The 16,182-nt window shown below is 37.6% G+C and overlaps 1 protein-coding gene across 7 annotated transcripts in view; it reads left to right on the forward strand.

The window, feature by feature from the left end:
* The window catches only part of Trpc4 (transient receptor potential cation channel, subfamily C, member 4), a 162,888-nt gene that overhangs the window by 23,695 nt on the left and 123,011 nt on the right, over window positions 1-16,182 (forward strand). For all 7 annotated transcript variants that reach the window (NR_046161.1, XM_017319534.2, NM_016984.3 and 4 more), the window contains exon 2: window positions 15,375-15,782. Coding sequence is in view for 5 of the 7 variants with exons in the window: in XM_017319534.2 (XP_017175023.1) it covers window positions 15,405-15,782 (378 nt within the window). In the remaining 2 variants the exon portion in view is untranslated. The remainder of the gene's footprint in view (window positions 1-15,374; window positions 15,783-16,182) is intronic.

Consider the following 16,182-nt stretch of genomic DNA (forward strand, 5'->3'; position numbering starts at 1 on the left):
TGTGTACAATAAAACTTTAGAAGAGAATTTCTACCACTGGGAATGGAATTTGGTTGATGGAGTGCATGAAGCCCTGGGTTCAGTCTCCAGCATGGCAGAGACAAGGTATGCTGGATATACCTGTAATCCTAGCACTTTCAGGAGAAGCAGGAGGACTAAAAATTCAAGGACATCATGGACTACATAGTTTAAGGCCAGCCTGGGATATGTAACAAGCTGTCTAAAATATGTATATTTTTAGAACATTCTGGTTTAAAAATTACTTTTGATTTCATAATTGTTCTTTAAGTTCAGTAATTCTTAGGGCATAAAAATAACTACCAGATTGAAAAAATCAAGAAAAGAAGGAACGAATTGCTTTATTTTATTAAATTCTTTTAAATCATTAATATTTTATTCTTGTTTATCATTTGAAAATCTATACATATATCTAATGTGTCTTGATCATACCTACCTCTGACTCTCCTCCCCCAATCTTCCTCCGGACCCTCCCCCATCCTCCTCCAAACTTCTTGCCCTCCATTTTAATGTATTTATTTCCAACCAGCTGAGCCCTGTTAGTGCAGCCCATAAACTCAGGGGTCTGGTGTGAATTTTTAGGACATGGCAAACCCATCAGTAAGCACATTAAGTGGTTCTCCCTTCCAAAGCAGCCATCAATTGCTAAGAGCTCCCCAGGCAGGGATGAGGCTTTGGGAGGCCCTTCCCCATCTCTGCTGAAATCTTAGCTGGCTTGATATTCTGAGTGTCTTGTGAAAGTAAGAGCAACTGCAATGAGTTCATGTGAGCAACAGACCTGTCAGGTCCAAAGGACAGCATATTACAGCATATTACTCCCCCTATTCTCTGGATCATATTCTGTCACCCTCTTCCTCAGTGTTCCATGATACAGGTTGAAGAGGCATTTTTATAGAGTGGTCCCAGCTACAGCCGAGTACCCTTAGCTGCCTATTCTCAGCACTTGGAACAGTAATGAATCTCTGTGCTCACTGCCCTCCCCAATAAGAAACTTCTCCAACCAAGGTTCACAGCAGCACAAATCAGTCGATATACACATTTCTAGAAGGCAATCTGACAACATGACCATTTAAAAGGTATTAACAGTTATGCTATAAGGCAAATGCCTTCCTTTGTCATTGGTTTTGACCATGTCTAAAGTACCAAGCAGAGATTCTCACTTGTGGAACAGGTCTCAAATCCTATCAAAAGATTAATTGGTTACCACAGTAAACAATCTTCCTATTATTAGTGATAATAATATTACTGTTAATATGATACATCTTCCCTTGGCAGGTTGGTATTTGGCCAAGGCAAGAGAAGACCATGTCTTTTGATTACCTACCTAGATAGCACTTTCCAACCCTAGGAAAGCTAGCCAGCGAGGAGAGTGTATGCCACTCCACAGGAGTAGTTAGCTGGGTCACATATGATACTTCTAGTTTTTAATGAAAACCCCAGACTGATTTCCAATAACAGCATATGTTTCTCTTTTTCCACATCCATGACAGCATTTGTTGTAATTTAAAGTTCCTATGGTGACCTTTCTTACTAGGATGTGGTCAGATCTTAACATAGTTTTAATCTGCATTTTCCTGATGGCTAAGGATGTTGATTCTCTACCAACCTTTTATACTTCTTTTGGGAACTTTCTTTTCTGTTTCATGTCCCAGTTTTTATTCATTCATTCATTCTCTCTCTCTCTCTCTCTCTCTCTCTCTCTCTCTCTCTCTCTCTCTCTCCTCCCTTCCTTTCTCCCTCCCCTGCCTCTGTGCCCAAGTGTGTACTTCCAGATGTAAATCCTTTGTCAGATGTATAGTTGGCAAGGATGTTTTGCATTCCACAGGCTGCATCCTCACTACATTGATGGTGCCCATTGCTGTATAGAAACTTTTAGTTTCACGAGGTCCTGTTTGTGGATTGTTGATCTGATTTCCTGAACACCAAGGTCTCATCCAGCAAGTTCTTATCTGGGCCTATAAGTTCAAATTTATCCCCTAATTCCCCTCCCCCCCAGAAGTTTCAGGGTATCAGGCCTTAGGTTGATGTCTTCCTTGATCCATTTGGAATTCAGTTTGTTGTAAGGTGGGAGATAAGGAGCGGCTTTAATTTTTCTACATGTTTAAATCCAGTTCTCCTGGCACCATTTGTTAAAGATACTATCTTTTATCTAATGTATCTTTCTGGTGCCTTGGTCAAAGATCAGAGAGATGCAATTGAATGAAATATATCCGGTTCTCTATGTTCTGTTTAATTAATCTACATGCTGTTTTTATTACTGTCACTCTATGGTAGAATGGTAATTTAAGTATATTAATATTTTTTGCAGTGTTTTTTTCAAATTAATTTGATTGCCTTGGACTTGTGTGTTTCATCTTAATTTTTGGGTTCTTTTTTTCTATGTCTGTGAAGAAAGGTTCTGGTACTTTGATTGGGATTGCATTGATTCTTTTTACTGCTTTACACTATTGATATTTCTGATCCACGAGCATGCAAGTTCTATCTATGGTGTCTTCCTTAGTTTCTTTTTTCCACATTGTATAGGGCTATAGTAAATGGAATTGTTTCCTCTGACTTCTTTTTCAGTCTGTTTATCATTGCCATATAAGACGACTAATGTTTGTGTATATTATTTTGTATATAGACTTTGCTGAAAGTATTTTTTGGCTTTAAGAGATTTTTTTGTTGTTGGTTTTTTGTTTTTGTTTTTGTTTGTGTGGAGTCTTTAGTGTCTCTTAGATGTAAAATGATATCATCTACAAAACCTTTGACTTCTTTTCCTATTTCTATTTCCTGTTTTTGCTTTGGCTAAGACTTCGAGAAGTATGTTGAGTAGGATTGGATAGAGTGGACACACCTGACTCATTCCCACTCTTAATAGGAAGGCTTCATGAAATTGTCCTCATCTAACATGATGCTAGCTGTAGGTTTGTCACATGTAGCAATGTAGCCATGACTTTACTATGTTGGGTTATGTTCCTCCATCCTTTGCCTGTCCAAGTATTTTAGTCAAAAATTATTATTTTTACATATTAATGATATTGTCATGTAATTTGCATATTTGAGTTAGTTTAGGTGATGGATAATATTTACTGATTTATTTATATTGAACCATCCCTAAATCTCTAGATTGAAGACAATTTGGCCACGATGAATGGCCTTTTTGATATGATCTTGAATTTGATTTGTCTGCATTTTGTTTTTGCACATTTATTCATTGGGGAGTTCAATGTGTAATTTCTTTTTTTCTGTTGAGTCTTTATCTGAATTGGGAGTCAGAGTAATGCTGGCTTCATAAAAATAACTCGAAGCCTTTTCAATTTTTTTAGAATAACTTAGATAGCATTAGTGTGAGTTCTTTGATGCTTTGGTATAATTCTTCAGTGAATATAACACCCTGGGCTTTTTCAGGCTGTGTAACATTTAGTATAACTGCAATCTCATTGATGGTTTTTGATCTGTTTAAGTTATTAATTTATCAGCCGGGCGTGGTGGCACACACCTTTAATCCCAGCACTTGGGAGGCAGAGGCAGGCGGATTTCTGAGTTCGAGGCCAGCCTGGTCTACATAGTGAGTTCCAGGACAGCCAGGGCTACACAGAGAAACCCTGTCTCGAAAAAACAAAAAAAGTTATTAATTTATCTAGGATTAATTTTGGTGTATTTTAGGCATCTAGAAATTAATTTCTATAAAATTTCCCAGGTTAGTCAAATAGAAGTTTTAAAAATGTATTCTTAAATTGTTTTGTGGTCATCTCTACCTTTTCATTTCTACTTTTATTAGTTTGAGTATTTTTTCTTTCTTCTGATTAATTTAGGTAAAAGTTTGTCAATCATCTTTTCAAAGATCCTAGTCTTGAGTTCACAGATTCTTGGAATTTTTAAATTTCTGACTCATTGGTTCCAGTGCTGATTCTGATTATGTCTTTCAATCTCTCATAATTTCTGATGTAGGTACTTATGCTGTAAGCTTTCTTGTTCAGAACACCTTCATTGTGCCACATTGGTTTGTGCCTGCTGACTGAATTTTCCTACAATTCTAGGAGTGTTCAATCTCCTCCTTGATTTCTTCTTTTGTCCAGTTACCCCTCAGCAGGGTGTTGTTTAGCCTCCAGGAGTTGTTGCACTCTCTGTGGTTCCTATTGCTGTTGACAACTTGGAAAAATTTATTTCTACTTCAATTTTAATAGATAGTTTTGCTGAGTATCATAGTGTGAATGGACAATTATGCTGTTTCATAGCTTGGTGGATATCATTCAGGCATTTCTAATTTTTCGTTAATGTGTTATGCTTTCTTTAATGCTTTAGATGTTTCAGTAGGAAAACCAGCTGTAATTCTGATAGGCTTTCCTTTGAAGTGAGCTATTTCTTTTTCCTCATCTTTTGCTGTATCCCTCTGTTTTGTTGGAAAGAATGCATAATTGCAATGAATTTGTCTGGCTTGTAGCTGTTAATACCACGAAAACCAAGTCAAAGTCAAAATATAATCTCAATACACGTGTGCTACTAAATATGAAGCATATTAGAGCTTCATTTAACAAGCAGACTTTTGTGGCTAAACAGTGTTTATTTTCACTTAAATTTATTGTATTCTTATCATAATATTTAAATATGAAAACAAATGTCACTTATTACTCACAGATGAGTTATCACTATTAATTATTAATGTAGTTACAGCATTCTTAATATAGGGTTTTCTGTTGCATGGATGCATTTAAAATTTGTTCCACAATTACCGTTTATCATGGTAGAGCTGTTTTCCAGAGACAGTAAATATATATTACATCATTTTAATATCTGAAGGTATTTTTTAATATTTATCTTTATGTTTAATTGTGTGCATGAACATGTGTCTTCAGGTATGTGCACATGAGCCCTGGTGCCTTTGTAAATGGGCATCAGTTCTCTTGAGGACTGGTAGTTATGAGCCATCAAATGCCGGTGCTCAGAATTTAACCTGGGTCCCCTGCAAGAACAATACACACTCTTTAACAACTGAGTATCTCTCCAGACCCCATTTGAAGACATTTAATTAAATCCGTATTCAATATATGGTTTGACTAGCTGATGATTTTGTACTTTTGAGTGTCTGTTTCTTCCAACAGTGAATAATATTCACATATATTTTAGTGCATCTACTGCCTGCCTTGTAAAATGTAACTCTTAAGCAGATTTGTGGAAGAAAAGTACTCTTTGTAAACAACTCGAACCTTTCAAAGGACCAATACACATATTTCTAATTCCTTTTTAGTGTCAAGCCCCACCAGAGGCTTATGAGGAGTGTGTCTTCTATATTCTTTCTGGCACTCGGTGTTCCTTTGTCTATAATCCGAGCATACTTCATGTGCACTGTATTTTATCTTATTGGTAAACTTCTCAGATGTGGGAGATCAGTGAAGCCAAAAGACTTTTGAAATAATATTTGCTATTTGCATTACCTTTTCTCCAAGAGAACTATTAAGTTTGCTATTTGAATGTTGGTGATTTTTTTAAATTTTCTATTGAGTAAAATTGTCTGTCAAATGCACTTTAAATCATTCCTTATTTTTAAAATTTAACTTTGCACATTCTATTGTAATATAGTACTAAGAATTTTTTAATGATATGTGTGGCTGTCATGAGTTTCTCATAATCATTTTTCTCATGCTGTTCTGTAGGACAGAGTTATAGCCATGAAAACACACACACATATGAGAGAGAGAGAGAGAGGGAGGGAGAGAGAGAGAGAGAGAGAGAGAGAGAGAGAGAGAGAGAGAGAGAGAGAGAGAGAGATCAGTTCTTGTCTACAGAACTGAGTGTGGTGATCCACTTTGGATATATTGTGTCATCAAATAAGTCATTCCTGGGAGAGGTTATTTTATGTTTCTTCGACTGATCGTGTACTTACAGAATGTGCAGCTGCCTGCTCTCAGAATGCTTTCTTGAAGTTATCTGTGCTTTGTAACTATAAGTAAGGAGGTGTTTAAGGACAAACAAGTCACTAGCAAGTAGACACTCATTAGGCTATGAACCATTTTCTAGAGCACTAAAATTATTATGAAAAGTAAGTGATTAGACATGTTTTGTTTTAAAACTATACAGATACAGTCCTGAAACTTTTTGTATTCTACGAAATGAAAACTCAGAGGATTAAAGTATTCATACTTAGAGCACTGATAGAACATCAATAAACTCATAAAGCAGAAGCAGGCAATTGCATTTCTGTGACTGTTGTACTGAGGTCTGGGAGTTTGCATTCTGCACTTAGGGGGCCATGTTTCAACATTCCTCCATCTTGAGACTGTCTACAGCTTTTGATGAAGTTTGGAATAAGTTCTACCATCCTCCCATGCCTCAGGCCACTGTCTAGTTTCAGTCTCATCTGTTCCTTGTCCATATCTTAGAATTTCTTATGTCCCTTCTGCCCCAGTTTCCTCTCTAGCATGTCTTCAGTGTAATGGTTGTCTATGGTTTGTTTCCATGGCTTATGTTTGTTATGCCTTCTTCACATAGGCTACCCCATCTGTGTCACTTAACATAGCTCTCTGACTCTGTCTTTCTGTCATAGTTTTCTATTTCTTTTTTTCATTTTTCTTCCTTCCTTCCTTCCTTTCTTTTTCTTTTTCTTTTTCTTTTTCTTTTTCTTTTTCTTTTTCTTTTTCTTTTTCTTTTTCTTTTTCTTTTTCTTTTTCTCTTTCTTTTTCTTTTTTTGGTTTTTCGAGACAGGGTTTCTCTTTATAGCCCTGGCTGTCCTGGAACTCACTTTGTAGACCAGGCTGGCCTCCAACTCAGAAATCGGCCTGCCTCTGCCTCCCTCTTTCTTCCTTCCTTCCTTTCTTTCTTTCTTTCTTTTTTTTTTTTTTGTTTTGTTTTTGTTTTGTTTTTTGGGGGTTTTTTTTTTTTTTTTTTTTTTTTTTTTTTTTTTTTTTTTTTTTTTTTGAGACAGGGTTTCTCGAAATCCTGGCTGCCCTAGAACTCACTCTGTAGACCAGGCTGGCCTCGAACTCAGAAATATGCCTGCCTGTGCCTCCCAAGTGCTGGGATTAAAGGCATGCGCCACCACCACCTGGCCATAGTTTTGTATTTCATCTCACCATTTTTTTTTTCGCTAAAACTCATGCCAAAATTTATAATGGCTGTGCTTAGCGTTTCTGTGAGCTCCTCCCAAGAGCCATAAACCCTGGGAATGTAAGTCTGCTCTTGTTCACTGTGGATTGTCATTGTCTAGTATACAAATTTTTAGATATAGTCAATATTTAACTCTTAACAAATATTTATTGAACATTACATGTAAGTTCTTTTCTTTTTTAATTCTAATTTTTTTCATACATGAGGACTACATTGATGTCATTTACATGTCCCTTCCACTCCTCCTGTGTCCTCCTACTCTCTTCCAAATTGATGACCCTCTTCTAGTTACACACACACACACACACACACACAGAGTCCATTGAGCCCATTTAGAGTTGCTTGTATGCATTGAGGGCTGACCACTTGGGTCTGGATAGCCTATTAAGCTCTCGTTCTTAGAGAAGGTTGATTCTCCCTGCCTCAGAAACCATGGATTGTCTGAAGCTCTTCATCTAGGGGTGGGCTCTTGTGAGATTTTTCCCAATCCATGTTGGCATATTGAATGCTATTGTCACTGTGCAGCTCTTGAGGAGTTGACCATGTTGTTGCAATTTTGTGGATGCAGCTTCCCTGACATACATAGAAGATGCAATCTCACACCAGACATTGTCTTCTTAACATTATGACAGTGTCTGGCATCAAAAGTATCCTGACTGTTTAAATCATAGGAAATTATTTTACCTTCCCCTGAAGTGAACTCCATTCTGTGGTCTTCAAGCAAAAGAGTTGACCAACCTCCATATGCATGAGAATAATTTTATCTTTCCATATTTTAATGGTTTTAATAAAATGGAAAATTGCATTTAAAAAGAACCAGTTTTTCCCTCTTCATTTTTTTTTGTAGAAAATCAAATTACAGCTTTGCTTCCAAAAGTTGCTGTTAAGGTTTCAGACATCAACCTGAATGTTCAGCCGTTTCATGCCTGGGATTCCACAGAACATTGACATCTAATCTCCAAACAAAGCAAAACTGCTAATTAGAACTCAGGGAAGTAAGGGAGAGCAGGACTTGAAAATTTATAATAACCAAGGAGTTGTCAGAGCAAAATATGTACAACAGTTCTTGCCTGTGTGCAGACAGTGTAAGCAGAACTTGCAAGGTACTGGGGGCAGTGCCCTTAGTTAGGGTTTGTATTATTGTGATAAAACACTAATCCAAAGCAACTTGGGGAAGAAAGGATTGATTTGGCTTATTTTGTATTATGAATCATGGTTAATTGAAGGAAGCCAAGGCAGGAACCTGGAGGCAGGAACAGAGGCAGAGGCTGTGGAGGAACATTGCATGCTCTTCAGGGCTTGCTCAGTCTGCTTTCTTTAACAACCCCGGACCACCTTTCCAGGGGCGGCACCATCCACAATGATCTGGGCTCTCCCACATCAATCATTAAGAAATGCGCTACATGCCAGTTTTTTGTTTTGTTTTGTTTTGTTTTTTTGTTTTTTGTTTTTTGTGTTTTGTTTTTTGTTTTTTGTTTTAGTTTTTTTGAGACAGGGTTTCTCTGTATAGGCCTGGCTGTCCTGGAGCTCACTTTGTAGACCAGGCTGGCCTCGAACTCAGAAATCTGCCTGCCTCTGCCTCCCAAGTGCTGGGATTAAAGGCGTGCACCTCCACGCCTGGGTCTACATGCCAGTTTTATGGAGGTGTTTTTTCAACTGTGTTTCTTCTTCTCAGAACTCCAATTTGTGTCAAATTGATTAAAAACAAAACAAAAATCTACCAGTGATTGGGATTGTGAAATTTGTAACATAATGATCTAGGGTTGAGAATTTAACAAGATGAAAATATTGAAAAAAACCAAAAGCCAATAGTTATTTAGCATGGGGAGTTGTTTGCATAGGTAAGGAGAATTCTATCTCAGATACACAGATATTCAAGAATGTATTTCCATGAGCAATAAAACACTGATATCATTTATTATTTTATAGTCTTCATTTCCTGGGCAGTGTTTCTCTGCACAAAGAGATGACTAGTATGAACATACCTATTCCTGATCAAGCAGGTTGCTGTAGGTCTTACAGAGACCTGGCTCCCCTTTTAACTGTTCTGTCTACAGGAAGTTGTCCTTATGTACCCTGTGTGTAGATTCTTGCCCACTTAGGTCTTATCTGAACATGGCTGACTTCTGTAATAACTATGAACGTGTTGGTCCACTATCCATCACTTCAATCATCCCTTCTGCATCCCCTTCTGTAATCATGTCACTTGGTTTCTAATCTCACTTCCTGTTAACTTCCATCTATTATCAGAAGATAAGACTTCCAGCCTTCCTAAACTCGGTCACTGCTTTGCTTGAGTCTTTTCTCTCCATGGCAGAATTAATCATTCCTTAATAATTTATTATTCTCAAAGTTTTCCTCCTATCTTCTTGTATTTTTCTTTTTTAGAGATGAACTCACACATCCTAGTTTCCTGTTATTTAGTGCATTAGTTCTACTTTTGAATATAATAGTCACATTATTTTCTAATGTATTTTACCTTTCTTCTTCTGTCCCCTATTCCTCTCCAAGGACCAACAAGTGAAGAATATCTTACTCCCTAAACAGCCAAATGTGTTAGGCCATGGAGATGAGAGGCATCTTCTAGAGTTAGGAATTACATGCATCTTAATTTATGCACCACAATTATACTTCTGAAGGTAACTAGCAAGAGCTTGAGAGAAAAACATGTGGAGAAGAACAATACATTTAGAAAAGAAGTATGTCATGCAGACTGCTTCCTAGTCGCTGACAGACAGGGCTAAACCAACTCTAGGCAAATGGTTAAAGTCATTTGACCACTTAATTGCATTTTACTATTTAAAATTGCAGAGATATAGCTTTAAAGACATACAGGGCAGTTCTCTGAGTCAGTAAATGTAGGACCCCGATGCAAAGCTATGCATGGCAATCTCTACGCCCATTTTAGACAAACCTACATTTCAGGAATCTACAAGGTTTGTGAGGCACACATTCAAAGAAAGGGTCACACTGCCATGCTTTAAGAGGGAAAGGATGAGGATTCTCAGAGGCTGAGGTTAATGTTTTCTAACTTGGCAGGCATTGCAACAGGCTCAAAGGGAAGAACGATAGTCATGTAGGGAAAAGACGCATGCAGGGGTCACGGTGGCCGAGTAATTTGGCATTCTTGTCAGGGCAAAAACAGGGTTTGCTATGGGCAGTCTTCAAAACTGGGTCGAGGGGAGGCCTTAATAAATGAGGGGTTTTCTGTTAGTGAAATTGGCCTTCCAGGGATTATCAGTGGCATAGTGAAATAACCAGGCAGGCATCTTATAGATGGAGCACGCCCATACTACTATGGGCATCAGTGACATTATTAGAAAGGTCCATCTAAAAGGTAGGAGTCAAGGAGATAAACTAATGAAGTACGCTGATGTTACAGAGAGGGATGCTACTGAGAGGAAATGTGGCTGCTTACGTTCATTTATGAGCAGATGGCTACATATGGTTGACTACTGGCTACCCACTGCGCAACCCAGACCCAGAAATTAGTGGATATTATCGTGTGTGTGTGTGTGTGTGTGTGTGTGTGTGTGTGCACGTGCTTTATAGTGTATTTTATAGCATAAGTTTGCATTTCATGGGAATTTTTAAATGAATAGAACAGGACAAAAGTAAGGGTACCAATAGAGTGAAGGATAGTGGTGGCCATGTCAACATTTGAACATTATCTAAGCAGACAAGGGCCCCGTGGAGAGAGTCATGTTGATGGTGAAGAAGATGGAGCATTAGAGACACATGCTCCAGAAGCCAGGGCAGCAGAGAAAAGTGACCATAAGGACTTAGGAACAAAAATGGGTGAAAACAGCGGGATTTACTGCTGGAGCAAGATGAAAGAGAACTTCTTTGCATCTTGAGGGGAAAAGGACGTTGACGGATATGTTTTTAACTCTCGGGGTGGAATCTAGCCTTTGTTTCATCTATTTCTGATTAGGGACGTATCCCTAAGACTGTGGAGGCAAAAAGGCAGCTAAGTAACTATAACGTCTCCACTGCATTTCTCCGTGCGTGGAATAAAACTGCATTCAACGTTTGGCTTCAAGTTTGGTCCCTATTACATCCTAAGAGTCTTCAAGTTTAAAAATAAGTATAATCTTTATTTCTCTCTTTAAAATCCTCAGATGTCATAATATTTTAGTTAGTAAAGTGTATTTTTTTATTGCTGATGCTATTTCATAACAAATTCTTAAGTATGTGAAGTAGCCTCCCATGCCTGTGGGCTCAAGGCTGGCTTTTCCTTGAAGCACAGGATCACACATGTAAACATACATGTCAGTGGTGGATATTCATGTTGCCCTTTGCAATACTTACTGGAAATGAAGATATCTATTAATTTCCTAAGTCTTATTTGTAATTCACCTTCACTGATAATTCTACAGCAGAGCAAAGCAGATCCTCCAGGGAACGTGAGTTCAGAACCAGGAATATCTAGAGTACACTGCTTACCTATGGTTGTAAATGTTTTTCATGTTGACGTCAAACCACAACTCTATCTTCTTCTTAACTCCCGCAACATACTTAAGAAAAATGAATGTCAAAGCTCATATGGCAAGATTTAAGTTTTTAACTATTAGTCTTCATCTGCTAATTCTTTGAAACCTGGTGTGATGAGTTGTTTCATTTATAAAGGGCCAGAAAGAAAAGAAGAAAGGAAGGGAGGGAAGGAGGGAGAGAGGGAGGGAGGGAGGTTGAGAGAGAGAGAGAGACAGAGAGAGAGAGAGAGAGAGAGACAGACAGACAGACAGACAGACAGAGAGGAGGGGGAGGGAGGGAGGAAGGGGAGGAGAGGGGAGGGGAGGGGAGGGGAGGGGAGGGAGGGAGGAAGGAAGGAAGGAAGGAAGGAAGGAAGGAAGGAAGGAAGGAAGGAAGGAAGATAGATCTCGAATTTCTGTACTCTTGGTGGAAAGAATGTCCTTTTGCTCCTAAAACCTTATTTTGGAGATGTGATTCTGTACCAGGCTTTTATTCGATGTTTTTGGTTAAGGTATTTTCTGCTCTCAATGCTCTGTTCTTTTACTGACTTCCCAACATTGAGTGGCAGGTCTGCAGTTGCTGATAAGTGTGTCTGCCTAGGAGCCGCATCAGCCTTATCTGCTCCTTCCCCTGCTCCTGCGTCTACACACTGCACCTCAAGTAACAACAAGGCCAGGTTTCCGGGCTGCAAACTTACTCAATCTCCTTCTTCTTAAAGGCATTAGCTGCAGAGCTAGCAGAGCTATGCTCCACTTCTGTGGGTCAATATCCCACTTTAAATATTTGAACTTTATCGAATCTATATAAATTTTAATTTTATTTCAAGCATGCTCAGCACCTTTTCATGGATGTCATCTCTCTTTTTAAATCCAAGAGCTTGAAAGATGGAAGACTTTTCTAAGCCTTCTGTTTGATTCATATCTTCTCACCTGTTCTTTGTTCTGGGTTGATTTCCTCCTCCTATGGATATACAAACAGATTTTCTTACGTATCCAACATCACTTCATCTCTGAAATACAGTATCATTCAAGATAGTATCACGTTAAAATACACCAGAATGTGTTCTGTTTATGGGAGTTAACTGGATCCAGTGAAATAAATTTTAATTAAACAATTTTTTCTTCTTCTGCCCTTCTCTCCCAGTTTACTAACACCTAATGTTCTCTCCATTGGCATCTTATTTATATTTTGTAAATGAGAAGTAAATGTAGACCCTGATTCTTTATCTGATGGCATTGTTAGTATTATTATTAAGAAAAATAAATGGAAATTATTTTCTATTTTTTTGACCAATTCCCAATCCAGATGAATTATTGTTTCTACAAAATTTTTATATAATTCATGTTTATATAATTTATGTGTATCTTTGTTTTACCTATGACTACTTTCTCAGCCAAAATATACGATTTGGTAAGAAACATCAAGCCCAAGAACATAAAGAAAATGTATGTTTTCTTAAGTATTGTATATAAGGACAAAATGAGATAGCAGAAGTTTATATACTATAAAAATAGAACCGAAATGCTAAGTGTCACCAGTAGGAAACATTCATGCTGTAATCTATGCAGAATTAGTATGTGAGGTCTGCGGCATCTATCCCAGGTGTTTTGGATGCTAACTTCAAGCCCTGCAGAAATTTCTTACCTCCTCCTTAAAAGACAATATTTTAATAGTAACTTATGTTCATAGTTACTTATAGTAACTTGTAGTAATAGTGCTTAAATGGGGATTCAAGCTCAGATCCTTAAAAGATAGTAGTATCATCAGAACTTTGATTTGTCAATGTTTTCATTATACTCAAAGAATATTAAAGCGTCCTTGCCCTTACGTAACAGAAATGATTCTTCTCTTCCAAAATGAGTAAAAAAAAAATCCTCAGAATAATTAAATTATACTCCGACTTTACTTAACTAGTTTGTGTGTTTAATATTAATAGATGTGACATACTCAAGTCTAACTAACCTATGAAGGCACCTGAAGAAAATGTCATTTACAACACACTGAAGAGCTGCAGATTATGAAATAATGGTCTTAATTATTAATTCACATACCTAGACATTGGAGAATTCATGATGAATAATCTGGAGGCCAAAGGTTGAAACTTAATTATATGATCACTGAACTCACCAATAGAAAGACGCTTTAACTAAACAAATTAGTTTCTCAAGTTGAAAGCTATTAAACATGGTCATATTTGGGAGTGGAGAGATGGATCAGCAGTTAAAAGTGCTTCCTACTCTTCCAGAGGACCTGAATTCAGTTCCCAGGACCCATAGGGTGTATGTGTGTAACACACAAACACTCATAACCACACACAGACATGCACATATACAAAAAATTAAAAACTAAAATATAAATCTTTTAAAATATGGTCACATTTGTTAGTGCAAAGTCTGTTTAATCTACAGTTAAAGCACTCTACATATCCGGCTCACTTACTCAGACATCCATTGGGCTTACAAACACCAATTAATAGGAATATGCAAGTGGTTTATAGGACCCATTTATTTTAGTTTTAGACACTATAGACATAGACCCTCATGTTTCCAGTGAATAGTTGAAGTAATAGATATGAGATGCAGAAGCCTTCAGTACAGAATTTATATGTAAAATATAATTTTTCCTGAGACTTTAGCACACTAGATTTTTTTTTTTTTTTTTTTTTTTTTTTTTTTTGCTGAAACAGTACTGCTTCCAGTAGCTTATTTCATGTGCGATTATTTTGTTTTCTCAGCTTCAGGCAATCTTTACTGTGACTTCCAAATAAAAATAAATTTTCAAAGGAAACATTCCCTACATTGTAGGGTAGTCATCTCATGAAGCTGGAGGAACTGTAAATACATTTTCATAGTGCATTGTTTCTGTTTTGTTTTTTTTTCTAGGTTGATTTGCATAGTCTCATGATAATTAATATCATCAGTATACATTATTTCTCCCTCACTGAACTCACAAACAGAAAAAAATTACATTCATTAAACTCAATATGTTATTTCATTGACAGTAGTTCCATTAATTCACACTAACTTCAATGTGAATACTTGTTAATGTTAAGGACAGACTACATACAAATGAGAAGTTTTTTTCTACCATGATAGGACTCTACAACTGTCACATCAGCTTCATGATCAGCAAATCTTACAGTGAATGGTGTGTTTGAACTTTCCTGATGGGACCGTAAACACATCACTTCTAATTTTTAATATGCTTTGCATATGTGTGTGTGGATACATACATAAATATGCGTATACATGCATATATATGTATATTCATATGTGTGTATAAATATGTATATCTGAAAATAATTTCTCAAAGACTCCAGCTGAATTCTCAGCTAAATGTTACTTTAAAATTTTAAGATATTTTTCTACTGTTAGATTGGATGTTGTTGGGCTTGCAGAGATAGATGGCTCAGTGGTTAATAGCATTGACTTCTCTTACAAAGACCCTGAGTTCAGCTCCCAGAACCCACATGATACCTCATAACAGTAACTCTAGTTCCAGAGAATTGCGTGCTCTCTTCTGACCTCTGTGAGCACCTGCGTGTGTATGTTGTACATAAACTGTCACAGGTGCGCACATACATGCAAATAATTAAATATTTTTTAAAAAGAAATTTTAAGTTCTGTTTTCTAGGCAGCTGAGTAGATATCTATTTTTGTTACCTAAGAAAAGCATCTTTTACTCATCAATAGAGACACCATTGTTGTCGATAATGATTGTGTGTTTGATAGCATGCATGATGCCTGACTTAATTGGCATGCAAGTGCTCACACTCTGCTTTCTCTGTATGCTTCTAGAGATGATGATGGACTAGCATGGCCTGAAGCATGGCTCAGTTCTATTACAAAAGAAATGTCAACGCCCCCTACAGAGACCGCATCCCACTGAGGATTGTCAGAGCAGAATCTGAGCTCTCACCATCAGAGAAAGCCTACTTGAATGCTGTGGAGAAGGGGGACTATGCAAGCGTCAAGAAGTCTCTGGAGGAAGCTGAGATTTATTTTAAAATCAACATTAACTGCATCGACCCCCTGGGAAGGACCGCCCTCCTCATTGCCATTGAAAATGAGAATCTGGAGCTTATTGAACTATTGTTGAGTTTCAATGTCTATGTAGGCGATGCGCTGCTTCACGCCATCAGAAAAGAGGTGGTTGGAGCCGTGGAGCTACTGCTGAACCACAAAAAGCCAAGTGGAGAGAAGCAGGTGGGTGTGAGTGTGGTGTTTTCAGTTTATTTTGCCCATAGGAAGTTTCTTTAGATTTGTAAACACCGTGTGTGTGTGTGTGTGTGTGTGTGTGTGTGTGTGTGTGTGTGTGTAAGTGACTGCTAGAAAGAAGCTCAAATTTTCCCTTAGCAGGACTGCAACATATTTACCAATGGCAGACATGTGGTGGCACTTGATTACTATGAAAAGAAAATAGATGTAAGTTCAGTGCCGTGTGTCTTGCTTTCTCTCTGCTTGTTTACCTCCATAGAAATAGAGCGACTGTTGTTGGAAACAAGCAAGGAATCTTTTCATCTGCCTGAATCTTTTGCTTTGACACTGCCCTTCCCTCTGTTGGATCCCGTTGCCCAGACATTAACCACTCTACTTTCTTGCATTA

The sequence above is a fragment of the Mus musculus genome, chromosome 3, assembly GCF_000001635.26.
Source record: "Mus musculus strain C57BL/6J chromosome 3, GRCm38.p6 C57BL/6J".
Lineage (NCBI taxonomy): Eukaryota > Metazoa > Chordata > Mammalia > Rodentia > Muridae > Mus > Mus musculus.